Raw genomic sequence first — 21,313 nt, 5'->3', positions numbered from 1 at the left:
CTGAAAGTAAACGACAAGCTTAATATGTGTATACAATTATAATTATGGTATATAAATTAGTTGAACGTGTTTTCAATTTATTTTTATTTTCGAATTGTACTTCCCCGTTGGGACTGTAATTTAGATGTCACTTGACAATTGCCTTTTACGAACTTGTTTAATGAAAATGCAGCAGAAATCACGTTGGGAATTTGAAATTTATGCTACTTTTTCAATTAGCATTATTTTTCTTTTATTTCAAACAGATTTTTTGACGGGTTTTCCCCCAGACTCCAGTACTGCCGCCTTGTTGGGTAAGTCGAGCACATAACTTAAGCTGCTGGCGCTAACACCCACATCTAATAACAGTTATGACAAGACATCAGACCACAAAGCACAAGCACGTAGCCAAATTCGTTTCTCAACCTTAAGCCAGTTGGTCTGACCGACGTTTTGACGTTTGCTAAACGGTTCGCCCAGTTAAATTCTAAACAATAAATTCACTGGAATTTATTATGCAATTAGTTAAAAGGCTGCCACAACAAAGAGCATTAATTTCACACTGACCGACAAAAGTAGCGCACAAGGAGTCAAAAGCCTCAGCTGTTGCTCCTGTCAGCGGAAACCAAAGCGCCAAGGCGCCGCGGTAAGACCTCGGAACTCTTATGTAATCGAAATTGTAGGCAAGTGTTGGTAAATAGGTCGAAAAATTGGGTATGCGAATATTTAATACAGAGAATTGATCTAAGATAACTAGTTAGCAAGTTTGTAACTATAAGTTAGCTTCTTATCCTATGGCTGACCCAGTCTCACTGCTCTCAGTCTTATGTATTCAACACCTACAGAAATTCACAAATTTGTAGCTTAAAACATGGATGTTACTTGGGCGTACTGTGATGATGAATTGGAGTAGCAAAAAGTGTTTTTAGACTAGACTGATGAATGAGCAGAGGGCTGAAATGAATGACCTTTGAATTCTGTGGAAATAGAATTGTATGTCGCTTGTGTCGTGGAGTGGTGCTGTAGCTTAGTAGATATATTATATATTCGATTTTGCGGAAATTAAAAAGCCGTTTCTATATAATTATATTTAACAAACTTTTAGTTTTAACTTATGAATAGACTTTGCATAGTGTAACAGAAAGTCAAAGAGAGGAAAGCGAGGAGGAGATCTACTCTCACGCAAACGCAACAAACTTGGCCGTAGAAAACTTGTTAGCCCTACCCACATGCAAACTACTGACACACTTGGCCAATTGGCCCAGAGTTCAGTTAAATGAAACGAGGCTCATCGGGATTTGCTTTGAAAACAACTTTAATATAACTGCATTTGCAAGATAATAGTGGAGACGAGGCGACGCTGCCTGGCCTTGGCATTGCTTTTCCCATAGTAGTTCGTGTCTTTTATGCGATAGTTGCCCGGGCGCAGATAGACAGGAATGCTCTTGTCCTCCACATGAAAGTTGCGCAGATCGTAGTAGCCCTGGAATATGAATATCGTTAATTCTGTCCCCTCTTGAAGTGGAGACCCACCTACAGCTTTCATGGGACAGATGGCTGATAGATTTCCGTACTTGCGCACATTGCGAAACCAGAGGCTGGGCAGGCTGCCCGCCGTATGACTTTTGACTGACTGACAAGTGTCTACATCGTAGTTGAACAGAGTGTGGTAGTTCGTAGAGTTCTCGATCTGGAATTGCACAGTCATGGACGTGCGCATGGTCGGTGGGAGAGATCGATCTATATAGACATCCGCATTCAGGTAGCCCTCAGTCGTCAGCCAACTCTTCATTCTTGTAAAGTAGTTGGTATTGTGCTCGTAGCTGACGTTTGTGAACTTACTGCGTAGCGCCACGGCTTCAAAAGCTAAATTATATGGAAATCTGTGTTCAATTCCGATATTGATTTAGTTGCACTTACTCAGCGCCGTCTGCAATGGAGTTGTAGCAAACAGCAGGACGTGAACCAAGAGCAGATGCATGACTGCCTCATCGCTCGTGTAAAGAATCAATGAAAATGTGATTCGCTAAATGGAAAATTACCACTGCTCGTAATGAGCCAATTATGGGAAATCAGTTCAGTATTAGATTAGGGAGAATCTTGATCAGTAATTACTTCGATATTGCCTATGTTACCCGAAGGTAATGAACCATATCGAATGAAGCTCTTTAGCATTGGCTTTAGTGATTGGAAAAACTATATAATAATAAAGTATATATATTAATAAAATATAATAATAAAATATACAATAATAAAATCCCTATATTGAGTCTTATATACTTGGCATAAGACTTACTTGAATGTAACTCTAGAAACAACTCAGAGTTAGATTTAAATCAATTTGCCTATAGCTCCATAATTTGCCACGGTTTGCTATCTGTAGATCTGTTCAGGCTTCAAGCATACTTAGACCAGTTTCATATATAAAACTCGAATCGAAATCAGCTGGGCAAAATCTGTAAATATTTCGCAAAATAACTGCACAAACAATTTTCAGAAACTGTTTGCTGCCAACGGCATTTTGGCGCAGTTGACAAGTCGATGGGAGCAATCAATTGATTAAGTGTAAATCTAGCAATCAATCAAATGCTTTCAATCAGCCAATCAACAGCCTCAAATTGAATGACAACATGTTGACAGTTGTATAAACGAATTGAGGTGCTGCCAGCTAAAGTTTTCGGTCAGGTGTGTGATTAAGTGTACGTGTGTGTGTGTGTGTGTGTGTGTGTGTGTGGGAGTGTGAGTGTGTGTATAGACCCCCCATACCGAGTTAAAGCGCCTGCCACATAAACATTCAAGTTCAATTTCTTTGGCTCTTCGGCAGAGGCAACTGCAGCTGACAAGCTAACCGTAAAGCAAACTGAAAGTTGTTGCATCTAAAAGATACAACTGACGTTGTTGTTGTTGTTGCTGTTGATGTTGGTGCTGTCATTGTCGTTGTTTGTCAAAGCGGCGTTTAATTGGAAACACAGTTGGGTGTTGGTTTTGACCGGTCCATGGCTCCATCTCTAGCTTCAGCTCCAGCTCTAGCTCTGGCTCTGGATGCTGCTGTCTTCATCAAGCACAACGGCAAAACTGTGAAGCGCAGACAGCTGATGGATGCGGACATTTCGATTCATTCTCGAGGCCAGGCCAACGCAAACTTGTTTCTCAAAATAAATGCTATATTACGCATACGCCACGGCTTCCAGCCGACTTGAAAAGAAATGCTCAGCAGTGTGTTTCTGTTTTTTTTTTCCTTTTTTTTTTACTCTTGATTGCTCCAACTGAATTCAGAGCTTGCAGTTTAATTGCAAATTATTCAAATGCTCCACAGACGGCGGCAAGTCGCGCTTTGCAGCTGCCGTTGCCGTTGCCATAGCCGCCTGCTGCTGTCATAACCAGTCGCCCCACAGCCAATGCCACGCCCCGAACCCTCCCCTGACTCAATTGTCGCTTTGCAATTATGTCGGAAATTAACAACAGCGCCCGCAACTGCCGACCCAAAAAGGCAAAACAAAAAGTAAATAATAAATATACATACATATTTACATATTTACTATATATCCAGCATGTGAAATGTGCAAAAATATTTCAATGTATTTTTTCTCGTTTGTTGTCAAATGAAATTAGGCGTGAAATGTAGTTTGAACTTTGGCTAAAATATTATAGCAATGGAAATTTTTTGTTTTCTCTTTTACTGCCACAGTCATATAGACATATGTATATATATCCATACGTATGTATATATATATGTATGTAATTACATTATTTATTTTTTTTAGGCGCCACTTGCAATTTTTTTCTTATCGCTAAAAAATTTAAATTTATTGGCTTTGTTTTTATACACTTTCACGAAGTGAAAAGAGTATATTATTTTGTTTTGAAAAGATATTAAGCTTATATATATCACCCATTTTTCGGTTAGAGTAAATCAGTTTATTTCGTTTATATTATAAATTGAGCAAATTTATTTGATTTACAATTATTTCTCAGTCGCGCCTCCTCTACTGCAATGATCTTACATTGCTCTTCCATTGAATATTGTGCGAATTATCGTTGCTTAGACCATAAATGATATATCGCTTGGGCAGCGCTTGTTGCCAGGCACATTTAGTCGGCGATATCAAAGTTGATATTCTTCAGGTAATAAAACGTCACTGCACTTCGCATTATCTCAATTGGCTGCAGCAACACGCCATTCTTATACCATGTAAATTGTATGTTAGGGGTATGGGGAAATGAAATTCATATATTTTAAACTTCTTTCTATAATAATTATTTAGGTTTCACTATGGAGATTTGATTTGAATTGCTTCATCTTTTAAAATGCCAGACATTAATCAAATTGTAATCATATGATGAAATGAAATTCTCATTTGGTTTATTTGAGCATCGCATATAAAGGTGACTTTTAGGTTTTCCCCAGTCAAGGTGCAAATTGATGTATTTATTTTTATATTCTGAACCCATTGAAAATGGGAAATCAGGGTATAATGGTTTTGTTAAATGTATGTAACATGCAGAAGGAGGAGTGGCAGACCCCATAAAGTATATATATTCTTGATCAGGGCGACGAGCTGAATCCATTTAGCCCGTTATTTTGTTATCGGTTAAAAACATTATCGAAAACCAGTAATAAATTTATATCTCCTACATCTTTAAAGCTAGAGTCTCTAAATTTTTTTATATATATTTGTATATGCATTTTTTAAAATTTCGGTTTTTGTTGTTGTTGTTTTTTTTTTTTCAAAATTTACCCCCCACCTCTAATTCACCCCCTCATCATTATATTTGTAAAAGGCGTATTTCAAGTACTAGGGACTTGTGCTTTGCCAGATACATTCATATACATATATGTTATATTCATAATCTGAAAGTTTCAGCTATTAAACAATTAACTTCCCATAGTAATCCCAACTGCAGCCAATGCGTGTGCGTGTATGTGTGCATATGCGAATAATTATTAAAATATCAGTTGCTCGAAGGGTTCAGGGATCTCGTAGTCGGGCAGTCTCGACTAGAGCTTTCTTACTTGCTTAGAATTAATTTGTTACAAAATGGGTATAAAATCTTTAATTTAAGAGCTTGTTGTACTCGTATTTCCTTCTTTTTTCAATTTCGTGTATATACAGGGTATATGTCATTTATAGCTGATAGTCAACCATTCTCAAGTACTTTTAAAGAGAGTTCTGCTTAGACAAAGCAACAATTTTTAATTTGATTTACGTTGCAGTGCCAACGCATTGGCATTACCAATTTTAGAATTTTAAAGGGTATCTCCGGATCGATCATTTCTGACAGGTGCTGCATAGTGCTTATTTTACGTGGTTAATGAATTTGTGGCGAACGAACTAGGCACACTAGAAGCCCAACACGTTAACATGGCCAATGTGCAGCAGTTGCTGTTGCAGTTGTTGATGTTGCTGCTGTTGCTGCTGTTGCTGCTGTTGCTGCTGTTGCCTGCATCTTAAGTTGCATTTATATGCAAATAACTTAAATTGTTTTCAATTTGCCTTGGCCACTGCATTCCTTGAGCCGAGTTGCAGCTAATTTTATGGCTAATTGTCAGCTCGCCTGTTTGCCGCTCCTGCTCCTGCTCCTGCTGCTGGTGCTGCTGGTGCTGCTGCTGCTGCTGTTGGTCGATTGTTGATTGCTGATGAAGTTGTGATATTTGCGATAAAAAAATGTATGTGATAAAAATTATAAAGCGTCGATAGTTATGGCCAAGAATTTCTTAATTGCCAGTGGCAAAGCATGCTAGCCAGCGAGGCAGCAATGCAGCTAGCCGGCCAAGCAGGCGGTCGTGGCCAATCAATTGGCTAAAAGCTTTGTATTGAAAACAGGACGACAGACAAAGTCGGACAAAAATGTCAAAAGCTTTTAAATAGATATCACCGTTTAGCAATTAGTTTCTGCTTAAGTGTCGACAAGTCTCAGGTTTTGACCTAAAAACTCAATTTTATTTGGCATTTTAAGAGCCTTCAGCCTTGGGTCTGTAAGACGAATTGTTGCGACCCTTCAGCCTTATCCAATTGGAATTTATTTTTATATAAATATCCATTTTCAATTTCCTTGACACACAAAGTAAACGAATCGGAAATGAATCAAGCCAAACGAGATGCGAAAATACATTTCGTGCTGCCTTCTGCTTCAGTTTGCAATTTATTTAAAAATATAATAGATGATTAAATACATTTTTCAGAAGCTTTTCATTTGCCAAGCCCTTTGGTAATTTTTTTGGTAATTTTTTTGGTTAGATCGAGCTAACGGTACCCTAACTGCCTCTAAAGAGGCGTAAAAATTATTTTTGGGTCATCGATATAGGAGATTACTAGTAACTTAACTATCTAAATTTCAGCTAAATTAGCTTCCATCTAATATCCTCTAGAAGATATAAACATTTGCGGTTTGCAAAGCTTTTTGGTCTTGGGTGTCAGCCCGAGTATATAAACAAAACTTGAGGTCTTAAGCATCAATAGTGTCCAAAATATAGCAGAATTTAAAAAATCACTATATCTTCAGGTCCGATTTGCCACGTCCCCAGTGAGCGTTAGACATATAATTTCATATCTTTATAGAATCATAACATTAGCTCATGTGCAAAATTTCAACGTTCTTGCTTTAAGACTCTCGGAGATACAGTTATATCCATTATGCCACGCCCCTTGTGGGCGGATCGAGAAAATTTTAACACTTTATAAATCTGAGACTATACACGAGTATGTGCGCCGAATTTCAAGTCTCTAGCCTTAATAGCGCCAAAGCAAGTAAGAAAGCTCTACTCGAGACTGCTCGACTACGAGAATCCTTTGAGCAACAGCTATTTCAATCAGTTTTCGCGTCTTTCTGCGTACACAAGACACGCGCACACCCACAGAGATACGCACGCACGCAGTGTGCGCTTACTATGAGGACTTAATTGTTTAATAATTTTTTGTGAACATACAATCTTCATGAAACTTTCAGATTATAGTTATAACATGGATATACATGTAGTATTTGAATTTCCCATTTTCGATGGGTTCAGGGTATAAAAATTGCGTTCATACGGACAGATGGACAGTCAAGACGGACATTGCACGAAACAATTATTAGTTTATTTTATTGTCATCTGAAAGATGATTGCAAAACTAATGAGTTTTTGTCCGATAATGTTAGATGAGATTATGATAGATCTTATCAACATAATTTATAGGAAATTCATTAATTTGAAAGAAATATTGAAACTCGTTCGAAAAATAGATGTATACAAATGTTAACTAAAAATAAGAAAAAAAAAAAAAATAAATAAATAAATAATTATGAGCTATTATTATGAAACTATTACATTTATTATATAGAATATTCCTACTTAAAGACTGATGCAAATCAGTATGCAGTTGCTTTCAGCTGTTGCTCTCAGAATTGCATACAAATGAAGTGCTGAACCGGTTGGCAGTAACCTTTTTCTTAAGACACTGGACAATCTGTCTACACGATTTGCTGCATGACTTCAATGCAATTGATATTCATATACGTCCGTAAAGTTGTCATTATGTCAGCGGGGCTGAGCACTCTACTAAACTAAAGTAATGTTATAATCAAATAACCGCACACAATATCAGCACCAGAGCAACACATTGTAATTACAATTACAATTAGAATTACAATTTCAATTACAATTATACTTACAAAGTTGTTGTTGCCTCATAAAAATAGCAATCACATTTGCATTACATGCTTTCAGTTCTGTTCTGTTCTCATGCCCATTCGATTACCGATTACCCACTCCGGGTCCCCCATTTAGTTACAGTCAATGCAAATTGATATGGTTTGTACCATTCGATTCATACTGCGCACTTTCGATTCGTAATGCCTACTAGTGGGCGGCTTGAAACTGAACCCAGGGTGTGCTCTGCCCTCGGCCTATCATCGTCGCAGGGCCATCGAGCAGCTACCTGATTGTCGATTGTCGATGGATGGATAAACGTGCGAGCCTCATGATATATGGATACAACGCAATTTACACGTAATGAATAGCTAAAAATAAACGATCATTGGAGCTGTGCGCTGTCAAGTGGTTTTTGGTGACATCTAAGCACTAATGCAATTAATCAATCACCTTTGAGCTTTACACAATGTTACATGAATTTTGAATTCAAAAATCAAGCACGAAAATACCCTAAAAACTTCATTAAAACGGGCTCTAATTCTTAGGCTTTAAAGTTAAGGTTCTTGCACTGCACTTTATAGATGAAATATTTCTCAGTATCTGAAAAACAGAAATTAGGTGGCTTGGTGTATTAGTTACCGTTCAGTCCTGACACTAAATTATTGAACGTATTCACAAATAAATAGTTAAGAGGACAAATAAATAGTCCGTCTGTCCGAATTGTTTTTTCCAATGTTCGTATGTATTCGAGTTTATTTAAAAAAATCGATAGCTCTCCCGTTAATTTTTATCGATTAAAAATATTATCGAAAATTTGATTATTTCTCCTACATATTTAAAGCTAGAGTCTCCAAATTTTAAATGTATGTAAATATATGTATTTTATACAATTTCGATGTATTTATTTCAAATACTAGAGACTTGTGCTTTGGCAAATGCATGTATGAAGACCGTCCATCGACAAGAAAAGTTAGTTAAACAATTATTAATTCTATTTATAAAGTAAATAGCAGCATCATCAGCGATAATAGGGTGTTAAACAATGGCTTCAAATTTTAAATCATCGATAATATGAATAGTTAATTATAATTATAATTAAATTAAATATAGTAATGATTATTAGTTATAGAATAGATAAAGACTTGCAATTTACTTTGCTGAATAAATATTCTATTTACAGGATACTTTTCTTTACATTATATATCAATTGTCCCGAATTCAGGCCATACTTTGGCTAAACATTAGTTTAATTTTCCGTTATTTCCTTTAAATAACAATAGATTGTATCTCTTGGAATAACTATATCACTTTAATAATATTAATCGGCTGAAATTAATCGCTATACTATTTCCACCATGGCGATTACTTTCTTTTCTGTCCCAACAATGTTTCCCTTTCTTTAATTTTCTTTCCTCAATTTTCATGTATAAATCCACGCTGCTTCTTTTAATTAACCTCTTTTCTTCAATGGTACAATTTGTAATTTCCTTTCGTGTTTGTTTGCCCATTCACAAGTTATTTGCCCACAGAGTTCAATGAGCTGTCTGTTATATACCCATTTAATTGCTTCATTTAATTGTGCAATACAACAACTACAACAATAATAACAACAGTAATAATAACAACTGTATAATAGTTTGCTGAAGGGCGCTTTGGTTCGCACATGTTGCTCGTAATTACAGCAAACATTTAGACGCCAGTTATTATATTATACGATATTTATAAGCAATTCACAGTGCTTGGATGCCAACTAGTTTCCCAGCTTTCGGAGCGAGCCAGCCAAGTCATGAACTCGGTTACGACTAGGAAATGCCATTGAACACACACACACAGACACCCACCCAGTCACACAGTTATACATAGTGGAAACGCCACCCACAGTCACCCTGACATTGAAATGCATCCATATTAATGCTCATCTAACTGTTAAATCGAGCTACCAACCAGACCCAGTCGCAAACCCCGTTACAGTACCACTCACTATTTGAGACCCACTCGCAGTCGCCCTTCCATCTCCATCTCCATCTCCATCACCATTTCCATCTGTTTATCAGGCACTGTCATCGCTTTTGCATTGAGTTGTCAGCGTCTGCTCTTAGCACTTTATTAAATGATAGTTTATCGAGCTGTTTACTCGGCTCTGTGTGTGCCCGATAATCGCGAAGTTGCTTTCGGATTCGTAATTGAAAATAGCGAGGGATAGAGGGGCAAGCATTGACTCTATGACTTGTGCTTTGCCTAAGTGCTTATTGCACTCGCAAGTTGTGTCTGCTCGCGAAAAGTGGGGATTAGAAGGCATGTCTCATTATACAATAAATAAATAAGAGTAGCAAATGAGACGACTACCAAAAATATATCTAAGCTAAGCGATATCACGTTTTACAGTTTTAATACTTAGGAATATAAAAAATGTATTTATCAATCAAATGGTTGAGTAGTTATAAATCTGTATAAATATCACGTTTTATGTCTATCACCTCTATATGCCGGCTGTTTTTCTTTTTATTGACGACTAAAAGTATTTGCTGACTGCCCTAAAGAATACCAAAGCAGTTAGGTTTTAAACGCATAATAACATTCATTTGATCAGTAAAATCTTTATTTGCATATATCTCATTCACAATCAATGCGATTTAATTGTATCGCAAAAGTGGTTGAGATTAATTGACTCTATCATTCCAAAAAGCAATAATGTCGGTATTTAGAGTATTTTCGGAGAAAAGCTCCAAGCACTTCAATGCCAGTATATCGCTCTTTCTCTAAGGCGGATCCTAATGTTACGGAAGTTAGTGTTACTGAATTTCATACTTAATAAGTATGAAAGCTCTAGTCGAGACTGCTAGACTACGCAATCCTCTAAACCGTGGACGTATCGGGAAAATCTTAAAACTTAACGAAGGTAAACTTGAGTATATATTCGAAACTTCAGATGGACGGATGGACATGGAAACAAGAGACTTATCTCATGTTCCAGAATTAGTATTAAAAAAACCTTTTTAATGCTATCATATTTATTTTATTTCTGCTTTCTAACTTCCTTCACCTTTTAAAGTCATTTCCATTTGGCAATATATATTAAAGTAGCTTAGGTAAGTAATACCCTTGATAAACCTCTGATAAACATTTTCACTTATTATGTTTAGAAAGTGGCGAGACATCGGGCACCCCTTCCCGGGATCACCCCCTCAGCTGCCTCTGGCTGCTTACTGATTACAGATGAGTCAATATGAAGTCGATATTTGCCTAGAAACAGAATCAGAATCAGAATCAGAGTCAGCAACAGCGACGCTTGTTGGCAATGCATTTGAATTTGCAGTCGAGCCAGAAGATACAAAAACAAAAATATTTTCCCATGCGTGTCAAAGCAAGTGGCACGGCACGCCCACGGCCCACGTCCTTCAGCAGCCAGCAAATAGTCTAAGCTAAAGCAGATGCGCATCCTTTCACCCAGAGGCAGTTGCAGTTGCAGTTGCAGTTGCAGTAGCTTTCCCACAGTTGTTGGTGTGCCACTTGAGTGGGTCGGCCCGCAGGCGTGATAAGTGCATAAAGTGTTAAGTGGCAAACACGCAATTCGCCATTCCACGCAGTTTTCACATTTTCACAGTTCCACAATTCATGATCAAGTGCAATCTTTTGACATTAATATGACAACAAAAGGAGTTGGCAAAGGAGGCGGTAGTCGGCAGTCGGCAGTCGGCAGTCGCTAGTCCACACAATGCCCCAGCACAAAATCAATTATGCGCACGAGGCACACAATGAATGACAACTGCAACTCTGACCAAGTTGGGGGACTCTGACTGGAAGTCGGCAATGATTGAGCATGCGACAGGCGCGCAGTGACAGGCGCTGATACAGCTGGGTCCGCAGCAGCAGGAAGGGGATGAGGAGGAGCAGCAGTAGCAGAAGTTGCGCCGGCGCAGAAGCATTTGCCATGCGGCTTGATGAATGTCTGTCAAATTGCTGACACGTACGCACTCCTCCTCGTCGTCGCAGTCGTCGTAGTCGTCGTTGTTGTCTCTGACATTGACACAATGTTGTGTGGCTGTTGCTGTGGCTGTGGTTGAGGAACTGCTGCCAGCAGCAGTCTCTATCTTAAGAGCAACATTGTTGTTGCTGCGCTGCTGGGGCAGGAAAATATTTCATGGCTTTTAATTTCAACTCGTATGCTGCCTGTCATCTAATTGAGTTGTTTCGCCGCACAAATTTATCGGCATATTAATGCAGCATATTTCAAATGCCACGATGCCAAGTCGCTTGACTCACTTCCTTCTCCTCCTCTGCCTCCTTTCCCAGCTCACAGACTGAGCAACAGCAGCAGCAGCAGTTCCTCAGCTGCTGTGGAACATGTTTATGCAATTTGCTGGTGTGCCAAACTGTATAGCTGGAAGATTGGACTACTGGCCGATGCCTCCTTGGCTTGTCTTATCAAATGATTTTATTTATGCTATGGGCGCGCATGTGTGTGCGATAATTGGATTATTTACTTTCGCGGCTTAGCAGCCAACAAAGTTGTGAAAATTGTCGGGTTTTCGCTTTCTATAAAACTTGGTCGATCATTGCTGGTGGCAGCCAGCCCAAGTTGTTGTTGTTGTTGCTGTTGTTGCTGTGGTTGTTGTTGTTGTTACTGTTGCTGTTTCTGTTGTTGTGGCTGGCTAATGGAGTCGTCTATTGGTTTATGTTAGTAGCAGTTCGACTTTGGACTAAGCACTTCAAGCTTAGCTAAAATCCAAGTCCCTGCCTCGCCTGCTATATAAAAAAAATTATCTGTGGTTTTACGATTGTTTCGTTTTTATTTTTCTCTTTCCTTCTTGATTTATTTATGTCTAAGGCTAATGGCATATAAAATGGAGGTTAACAAGCAAAACTGTAGATCGCAAGCTGAGCAAAAAAGTTGAAAGTTTTCCCAAAGAAAACAGTTTTTGTGTAATTTTCTCTTAAATAAAGTTATTGCTTGTCGGATTGGGGGATTGTTTCCAGTTTATTTCATTGAAATTATCGTGTAGAGAATTTAAAGTAAGGAATGCATCATATCGATATAGAATGGAATAGATCAGAAAATATATGTGTAGATAAATTATTACATTTAGAGAAATATTATAAATATATATATATGTATAATATTATAAAACATAAAGATTTAATTATGAAAATTGAAAATGAAAATAAAATCATACCCTTTCTTTTAAATTTGTATAAAAAAACAAGAAAGAAAACTCTATTCAAGAGTGGTCGATTACCCGGTACTACCCTGAACCAAACTAAGAAAAAAACACACTTAATAAGGTTCAAAATTTCTATTTGAAAATATAAGTGAAATGAAAAACTAATTTAATTACATAGTGTAATCCTGTATATATAGTTCTCGTGTCGGAGTGTTTGTTGTCAAACTCCTCCGAAACGGTTCGACCGATTCTCAAGAAATTTTCTGTGCAGTTCTGGTAGATCTGAGAATCGGCCAGCATCTATTTTTCATGGCCCTAAGATTAAAGGGTGGGCCAAAAGTACAGAATGATTTGAATATCAGCTTGGTTGGTTCAGGTTCAGCACTTACTTGTTATAGATGAGCCGAGTTAACTAATTGAGGAATAAATGACCCAATATTAAATTTCATTTTTAACCTGAATAATTTGAGAATCTAGCTATCAACAGCAGCATTGTAGAGTTTCAATTATAGTTTTAGCAAACCTTCTGATATGCCATACACAAAGTTGAGTTAAGGTTCAAGGAGCATTATCTTCGACAAGAAACTCTACTTAAATTCAAATACAAATCGGCTGCTGTTACCGCCTCTTTGTAACCTGAGACCCATTGAGGCAGCTAGGGGCAACACCTCGAAAGAATTGAGGAGCGGGCTGTTGCAAGTAGAGGCCCAGTCGCAAGTCCCCATTAATATGTATGAGCCGAGTCAGGAGGCAATGCCAGAACTTGTTTATCAAACGTTTGGAGCGCTCGTCGCCCTCGAATGCTTCCATTAGCTTCCGTCACCTTCAATAGCGTTGGCTGACCCAATTAACAAGGCATTATAAAGTCGTAAAGCATAGCAGACGTGTGATGCCAGAAAATTAGCAAACTAGACAAGCCCCACAGCTGAAGGAGCTGGCGGTAGGTGGCAGTAGGCAGCGGTTCCCGTCCGCGTTCCCAATCCCGTGCGCCACATCGCATTAAATGTGCTTGCAAATGCGACTGAATTCATAAATCACAAATCACTTAGGCAAACACAGTTTGGGAACGTGGGGCGTGGAACTTAGCTGTGGATGTAAATGTCTATGGCTATTTGGCTTTTTGGCTGCCGGTTGGCGGTGCCGGCTGCCGGTTCCAGTTTGAATCTGAGTTTAAGTTGGAGTTTGGGTCTTGGGCTTTGGCTTGGCGGCATGGGCTTACAAATGTTCATGTTTGCGCGATAATATTGACAAATTGTGCAAACATTCGCACACAATTAATAAAGCCAGACCCACACGACCTGCGCCACCACGTCCCACGTCCCATGGCCCACGGCCCACGTGCGGGGCAGCGCGTGTTCGCCAAAGACAAAGCTACTGAGACCAGAGCATGTCACGACCGCGACTGAGAGACAACATAATTTCGATTCCAGGCGGCACTGAGCGTTGCCTACCTAAATACGAAAATCTAAGAAGCTAAAATGTCACTCTGCATAAAGTGTCAAAGCGACACAGTGGGTCGAATCACATGGGAAATGAAGTGAAATTAATTGATAAAGACTGAGACTGGTTCACAAAAAAAAAAAAAAAAAAAAAAAATAAATATATATATATATATATATATATATATATATATATATATATATATATATATATATATATATATATATATATATAGTCAAAATTAAGGATCATTCAAGTCTTAAAATATTGAAAAATAAAAAAAAATATTGTTTATAGGTGAGATACAATAATAAACAAAAACTTTGACTTATAATTATAATAAAAAGAAATTGTCATCATATTATAAACAATGTACTAATGTAACATATTATGTGCAGTTATGTATAGCGAATGTACTCATATTTTTACTAAATATTCAATAATTCAAACGCATTCGACCAAACGGTTTGATTTTGCAAAGTATGGAAGAAATGAACATTTTGATGGATGGAATTAGTTGAATAATTGAATCTATCAAATTATTCAACAGTTAACAAATAAATATATGTATTTTTGTCTTATTAATATTGAAAAAAACTTAATATATACCACGTTTTGTTAATAATTATATAAAACAAATAGATTTTTTATTTGCCTTAGACAGTTATTAATAGCATCTTGGTATATTTGCAATTTTGAACTTTTCGCAAGTGCATCAAATACCGTTGGAAATGTTATACCGTCTCTAATTAACTCGAATACTGAATATTCGCAAGATAAATTTGAGTTAGAAATTGTTGATGTTCTGTCACTGTGCGGGCTGCTTCTGCAAACGCACAATGCCTAATGCAAAGCTCTGCAATCAATGCACGTTCACACAAGCTGGCGCCCACACACACACAATCCCGTAGGCACTCGGAGTGGGGCTGGACCTCCGTAAGAGCCTGGACTGATGCATGGATCGGATCGGGATGGGATCGCCCACGGCAGGGCCTAGGCCGGCCGGCAATGAGCTTGCAACTTAGCTGATTGAGTTGATGCAGTGGCTGTTGCTGCTACTCCTGCTGGTGCTGCTGGTGGGGCAGCAATCTAGTGGCATGCCACATCAGCGGGACAGCAGGCGCTGTGATTGATGATTGTGGCACTCGTCGTTGTCAGCTGGCTTTCGATGTAGCACCACAGCAGCAGCGGCGGCAGCAGAGAACACTTCCTTTGGGCACGTACTCCATCCACTTTCGTTTTCCAACTAAAGTCGACAATTTATGCAGCATAACTCGTGTATTTAGACCCGAAACGTAAGCGGCTTGAGGAGTTTCGTGTCTGTTAAGCCGCTTAGCAGCCAGCCGGGAAACTGCGACAGACATTTTGTGTTGACAAATCAATTAAATGTTAAATTTAAAGGTGCACAGTAGCTCCGATACCTGAGTAGGAGTCGGATTCAGAGACGGAGACGGCGTCGGAGTTGGAGTCGAGGTCCGAATCCAGCAGCAGCTCAGCACGAATTAGCTCGTCTACTCGCAGATAAACGATTGCCAGCATGCAACGCAGCCCCGTGGGCTGTTGCCCAGCTGTGGCCAGGGCCTAGAACTGGCGCTTATCGAAATACATTGATTGCCCCGGCTGGCTGCGGGCCATGCAAATCGTAAAGTGTGAAAACAAATTGCGAGCCCCAGCGGAGGCACCGCGGAGGCACAGGAAACTCATTGCAGTCGCCAGATAATTGCACTCGATTTGTAATTCAAGATTAAGGGCAACGCAGACCATTCGACGTGGCACGGAATGCCCCTTAGCTAGAGGCCTGCACTTTTCGATCTTTGTTTTAATTTATGTGCACTTGACGGTTTCTCCTCTTTGCCTCAGATTATCTCTGAAAATGTGGGCCATGAGTTAAGTGATTATGTAAATTTTTGGCTGGCAGCGGGCGAGGGAGCGGAGGAGGAGAGAGATCGCAGTCTATCAATGTCATGCCCCTAGATGTGTATAGCCTTCAAGTGAACCACTGAGAGAGATTGGTTAACAACTTGAAATGCACTCCATTTATTATTGGCAATTCAAAGTGATGCCTTAACTGAGAAATAAAGTAATATATATAATATGTATGTATATTATATACAAATTTATTTATTCATTTACTCCATAGAGAATATAGGCATATAAGCTCTTTGGCTTGGATTACACAACACTCGCGAAGCCAGCGTGAAGTCGATTTTAGATATTATTTGTAGTCAATTTAAAGAAATCTTAGTTTGAAACAAGCATTACATATCTAAATGTGAGCAACGTAACTTTAAGTAATCCGATTCTTATTTCGACTTGAAGCCTAGTGAGATGGTATAATGAATTCGTCAATATGTGTCTGTGATGGACTGAATCGATTTACTCCAGTCAGTCCGTCTTTCCGCCTCTCCATATGTTTGAACGCGTCTATCTCAGAGCATATAAGAGCTAAAGACTTGATAATATTTATAAATGTGATAAGATATAAAATATTGCGAAATCTATATGCAAAGTATAGAAATTGAAGTTTTCAAGGTGCATGAGGATATAAATTAAAACTGAGTTTTTCAGGTTTTTAATCGATAGTATTATATTTATAAATAAATACCTTGAAATATTTTGTGGGTATATGTATATAAAGATATAGTAGATGATATTTGATTTATATTATCAGATTACAACAAATTATTTGTATAAGCTCTGAAATAAATTTCCATAGGAAAAACAAGTGAAGTTTATTTTTCTTCTTGACTACTTGAACCAAAACCATTTAATTGATTTCTTCTACAAATATTACGAATTGAGAAGAAAGTTATTAAGTAGAATAGATAAACAGTGCACACTGAGTACAGTCTGCAGCCAGGAAAATCTGGTGTTAAACCAATATGTTTATGCAACCCCAATAGTTAAAGCCTCATTCTCGAAGCTTACACAAAACTCTAAATTGAAAATATATTAAGAAATAGATTCTACATATAAAAGTGATATGAAAATATGTCAATTATATGATAATATAGATATAGAGAGTCTAACTGTAATACTTACATCGTATTTACTTGACCTCATTTTACCCATTTATTTTGCATCTAATTTGCATTCGTATTTCGGCTACGCTTTTTTGTTAGATTCAATCCGAGCGACCATTTGATGAGCGTAACAGAATTTTCGTGACTTTGAATGGATTTCGCCTTCGATGTAGTAGATTTTTTGTTACATATATATATATATATGTATATATATATATATATATATATATATATATATATATATATATATATTTATATATATGTTTATATATTTATATGCATGATATATAATAATTTAGAAAAATTACTGTTCATTCATATTCGTACGATATGATTGGCTTATAATGTATTGATTTGATTTCGTAAATTAAGTTTATGTTAAGCATACTTATTGATTGATTTACTCAAAAACAAAATTTTTTTTTTTAGAATTGTGAACACGTTTTGTTAAGCACTTTATTTATTAATTTATCAAATATTATTCACTCACTACGTTTGGGACTTTACTATATTATTTTGCATATATTTTGCAGTACAGATAATTGAATTGGTTTATTGCGTCCGTTCGGTTTCTTTGCACCTTTTGATATCGTTAACACAGTCTTTGCGAATTTGTATATTTTAAAAGTAAAAGGCTTCGAGTGTGCAACTGGAAATAATTAGAATTCGGTTTCAGCTCGACTTCTATTAAATTGTAGCTTTATTTTGAAATATTACGCATACGCCACGTGGCACCAATCGCTGCTCGATTGGGACTGAATGTGCTCTGCCAAAGTTTCCTTTTTGCCGAAAAACTTCGAGTTCTGGGGCGAGCTCTTCTGCAAAATGTACTTCCAACTGTTACTTTCGGCGGCTCTGCTCAATTTGTTGTTGGTCTATTTCAGGAAAAATCATTATGCTGAACCGAAAAACAGCAAATGCCAAAAGTGCATGAGCATATAAGGCTGGCTGGCTCGCTCAGGAGGGAAACTAAATAGACGGATAGAAAAAGAAGGGGGCAGCAACCACGTGAAAAAATGCCGGAAACAGAAATCGATTTGCACCAAGTGAACATATGTGTGTGTGCTGGAATAATAGAAGAGTGAGGCAGAGGCAGAAGCAGAGGCAGAGAACAGGCAATGGCTCGTATTGGGGAAACAGAGTTAATTTAGTTGAGTCTGTTTCCCCAATTTGTTTATAACTATTGACCAAGCGAGGCTCTGTTTAATTTCTAGTAAACTTTACACACACACATACACACACTCACTCACGCACACACACACAAGCAGAAACACCGAAATTATGTCACACACACGCTGAACACGAAAGTAGGCAACGATTACGTTTTGTAGCTCGAAAAACATGCGACAAACTCTTCTTTTTTCTTATGAGCTTCGACAATATTTTTATACGACTTCCAACTAAATTACGGCAACAATAAAAAAATGTAAGAATTTATCAAGTTAATTTGCTGCTCAAATTTGCTTTTGTTGCTCAGCGTCTTTACCCGTCGCTGCTGCTGTTGCTGCTGCTGCTGCACGACGCGCTGAAAATTCACGTAACAATTGATTTGTGTGTCAAAAATGTCACAAGTGTCAAAAATTGTATGGAAACACTGCGTTGCTCTTGAGAGAGAGAGCGAGCGAGAGAGAGGGAATGAGAGACATGCTAAGTGCCAATAAGAGAGGCAGAGAGCAGCACATGATTACACGTGCACAGCCCAAAGAGAACGACTACGAGAGAGAGTGGCCGTGAGAGTGAGAGAGAGAGAGAATTGCTGCTGCGCGTCAGTTTGGGACTCAAAAGAGATGTATATCCTTGTGTAAAGAGCACTGCTTAGAGAGCTTTAAAGCTCTGTTTGCTTGTGATTTCATTTCAAATGTAACAGTCAGTTTCAGCCAGAGGCTAAGCTGATCTCAGCCATCAGATGACAAAGCTTATTAAGAGAGATGGCTAATTATGAATTTGAGTTTTATGTAATCTGAACTGAAACGAGTTCCATAGATAAGAAGAGGAAGAATTATGTAAGAGCTGATGAATTTCTATGAATGAAGGAGTATTTCGACACGTCTTATGTAGGGTAATGCGATAGTTTGACGATTTGATGCAGAAGTTCTAGTTATGCTTCAATTAATAACGTTAACAGAAAGAGCTTTTCCATGGATATATGACAGACTTTGAATTAGTGTTTTCTATAAATCTTAAAAGCATGTGCCAGTCAATAGTCAATTATTCCAGGAAATTGAGCTGGTGAGAATTTTACTACCATCAGTATATATATATTTATATGTATATTCTATTATTGTACATTCCTGTATCTCCCAATTGGGAACTTTAGAGTAAAGCGTATATACCCATAATGACATTTATATATGGTATCTGATACATCCACTGAAATGTTTCGAACAAAGCAAAGTAAACAACGGTGGTTATAAAATAAATAAATTGTTTGATGCACTGATAGCATGTGATATTATTTCTGGAAACGTCCACACAAGTTTTTAAAGTAAATAATCGCCAATGATGCAGTAACTGCAAGTCCATCAAATTCTTAGCTTAATACAACAAACTTGAGCATTTCATTTTGGCCACCATTTGCACTAATCTGCAGCAGATTACAGCCCTTCCTTGCTAAGCAGTCTTGACTGTATTCATAAGCACGGCATGATTCACTTCCTCGACGATCCCCTCAAATCAAAGGCAACTACAGACCCTAGCTGGCGAAAAGGGTTCACTTTCAACAGTTGCTTGGTGCAACCGTTTGTCTAAATGGCTTAAAGGGCTTAAGAGGCTCATGTCCTGTGGAACATGAATACGCTGCACGAGAAAGGGAAGTAGTTTGCAACGCCCCAATGCAGCAACCCCTTCCGCCCTACCCCTAGCTCCCGTCCCACACACTAATTGTTTACAGCTAGTCTAGTCATTACCGAGAAGTCTGGTCAGCAAGGTGTTCACCAAACACACACACACACACACACACACACACACACACACACACTCACAGGCACACACTCATACGTAGGTGAGCACACACAAGTCCAGAGGATTGTCTATTAGTTAGTCATAATTTGATTGTTTAAGTGAATTTGCATTGGACTTTGATGAGCCGTGACTAATTTAATTGGACTGACGCTGCTCCCACTGAATGCGCACAGAAAATGTTATTAATTAATTAAGCTCGGGGTGACCGTAGAAATTGTTAGTGTTAAGTGATACGAATATACACGCGAGACGGCGAGACATTCACATATTCGCATTCGATTCTCGACTCGACTTTGACTCGCGGCTGCGGTTTTTGTTGTGAACCCCACTAAATGCGATGCAAAACTGGCCGACCAGGCAGAGCCGGGCGCTGGCGTTGGTTTCTTATAGGAAGAGACCCACACTAAGCGAGAGAGTGTGACGGAGCGAGAGAGAGGCAGCGATGCAGCGAGGCAGCGAGGCAGTGAGACGGAGAGGCAGAGACACAGCGAGAGCGCGTACAGTGGGGCAGCAGGAGACGGCAGCAGAAGCATACGCAGCAGGAGAGGGCGGCGCAAGCGGAGACGGACACAGAGACCGGCCAGCGTCAGCTGCGTCGCCTGCTCTGGCAGTGGGCAGGGCGTTCGGGGGCAGGGACTGGGTGGCTACTGCGACATGTGTGTGTTTGCGTGCATGTGCGTGTGTGTGAGTGTGTGTGTGTGTGCACGCCACTTGAGGCTAATAACAACAAGAAACGAAGAGCCGAAACCAGAGCAGCGCGCGAGCGAGTCGATTGCAATTCAGCTTCTGGCCAGGAGCCCGAGCCCGAGCCAAGAGAAAGCTTCGCTATTGCCGCTATTGCCGCTATCAACGCAGCACAGTTGCACCAAAGAGAGCCAGAGAGCGGGAGAGAGAAGAAAAGAGTTATATGGGCTCTCTTAAGCATTATGCGGAAGTGTGCAAGAAGAGCGAGTCAGCGAGGGTAAAGCTGAGAGAGAGTCAAGCAAGGGGGAGGGGGGATGGCTGCGCCCACATAACGGTCAATGCGGCTTAGCATGAAAATCGCATGCAATAATATTAGTCTTACGCCATGCTCTTGCTCAGGCCCAACATATCGTGGGGTGGGAGGGGTCGAC

General features: G+C 38.9%; 2 protein-coding genes across 12 annotated transcripts in view; both read right to left on the bottom strand.

Moving 5' to 3' along the window:
- ths (thisbe) overlaps nucleotides 1-20,553 on the bottom strand; it is a 91,592-nt gene extending 71,039 nt beyond the window's left edge. The window contains exons 1-3 of one of the 11 annotated variants that reach the window (XM_089472253.1): nucleotides 20,144-20,553; nucleotides 17,626-17,886; nucleotides 17,257-17,399 (exon numbers count right to left, since the gene is read on the bottom strand). In XM_089472253.1, the coding sequence (XP_089328379.1) occupies nucleotides 17,257-17,258 (2 nt within the window). In that variant the 5' untranslated portion in view covers nucleotides 17,259-17,399; nucleotides 17,626-17,886; nucleotides 20,144-20,553. The other 10 variants (XM_089472256.1, XM_089472254.1, XM_089472255.1 and 7 more) reach the window with 10 other exon arrangements.
- Nucleotides 7-8,374, bottom strand: LOC108614817 (uncharacterized). The gene is given in 2 exon segments (XM_089472265.1): nucleotides 7-1,462; nucleotides 1,517-8,374. Coding segments are annotated over 2 exon segments (612 nt in total). The 5' UTR covers nucleotides 1,961-8,374; the 3' UTR covers nucleotides 7-1,294.
- Nucleotides 20,554-21,313: the final 760 nt, after the last annotated feature.

The sequence above is a fragment of the Drosophila arizonae genome, chromosome 5, assembly GCF_054131065.1.
Source record: "Drosophila arizonae isolate 15081-1271.41 chromosome 5, UAZ_ARI_1.0, whole genome shotgun sequence".
NCBI lineage: Eukaryota > Metazoa > Arthropoda > Insecta > Diptera > Drosophilidae > Drosophila > Drosophila arizonae.
Note: the sequence above shows the minus strand (reverse complement) of the source record. Positions and strands in the feature narration are given on the sequence as shown.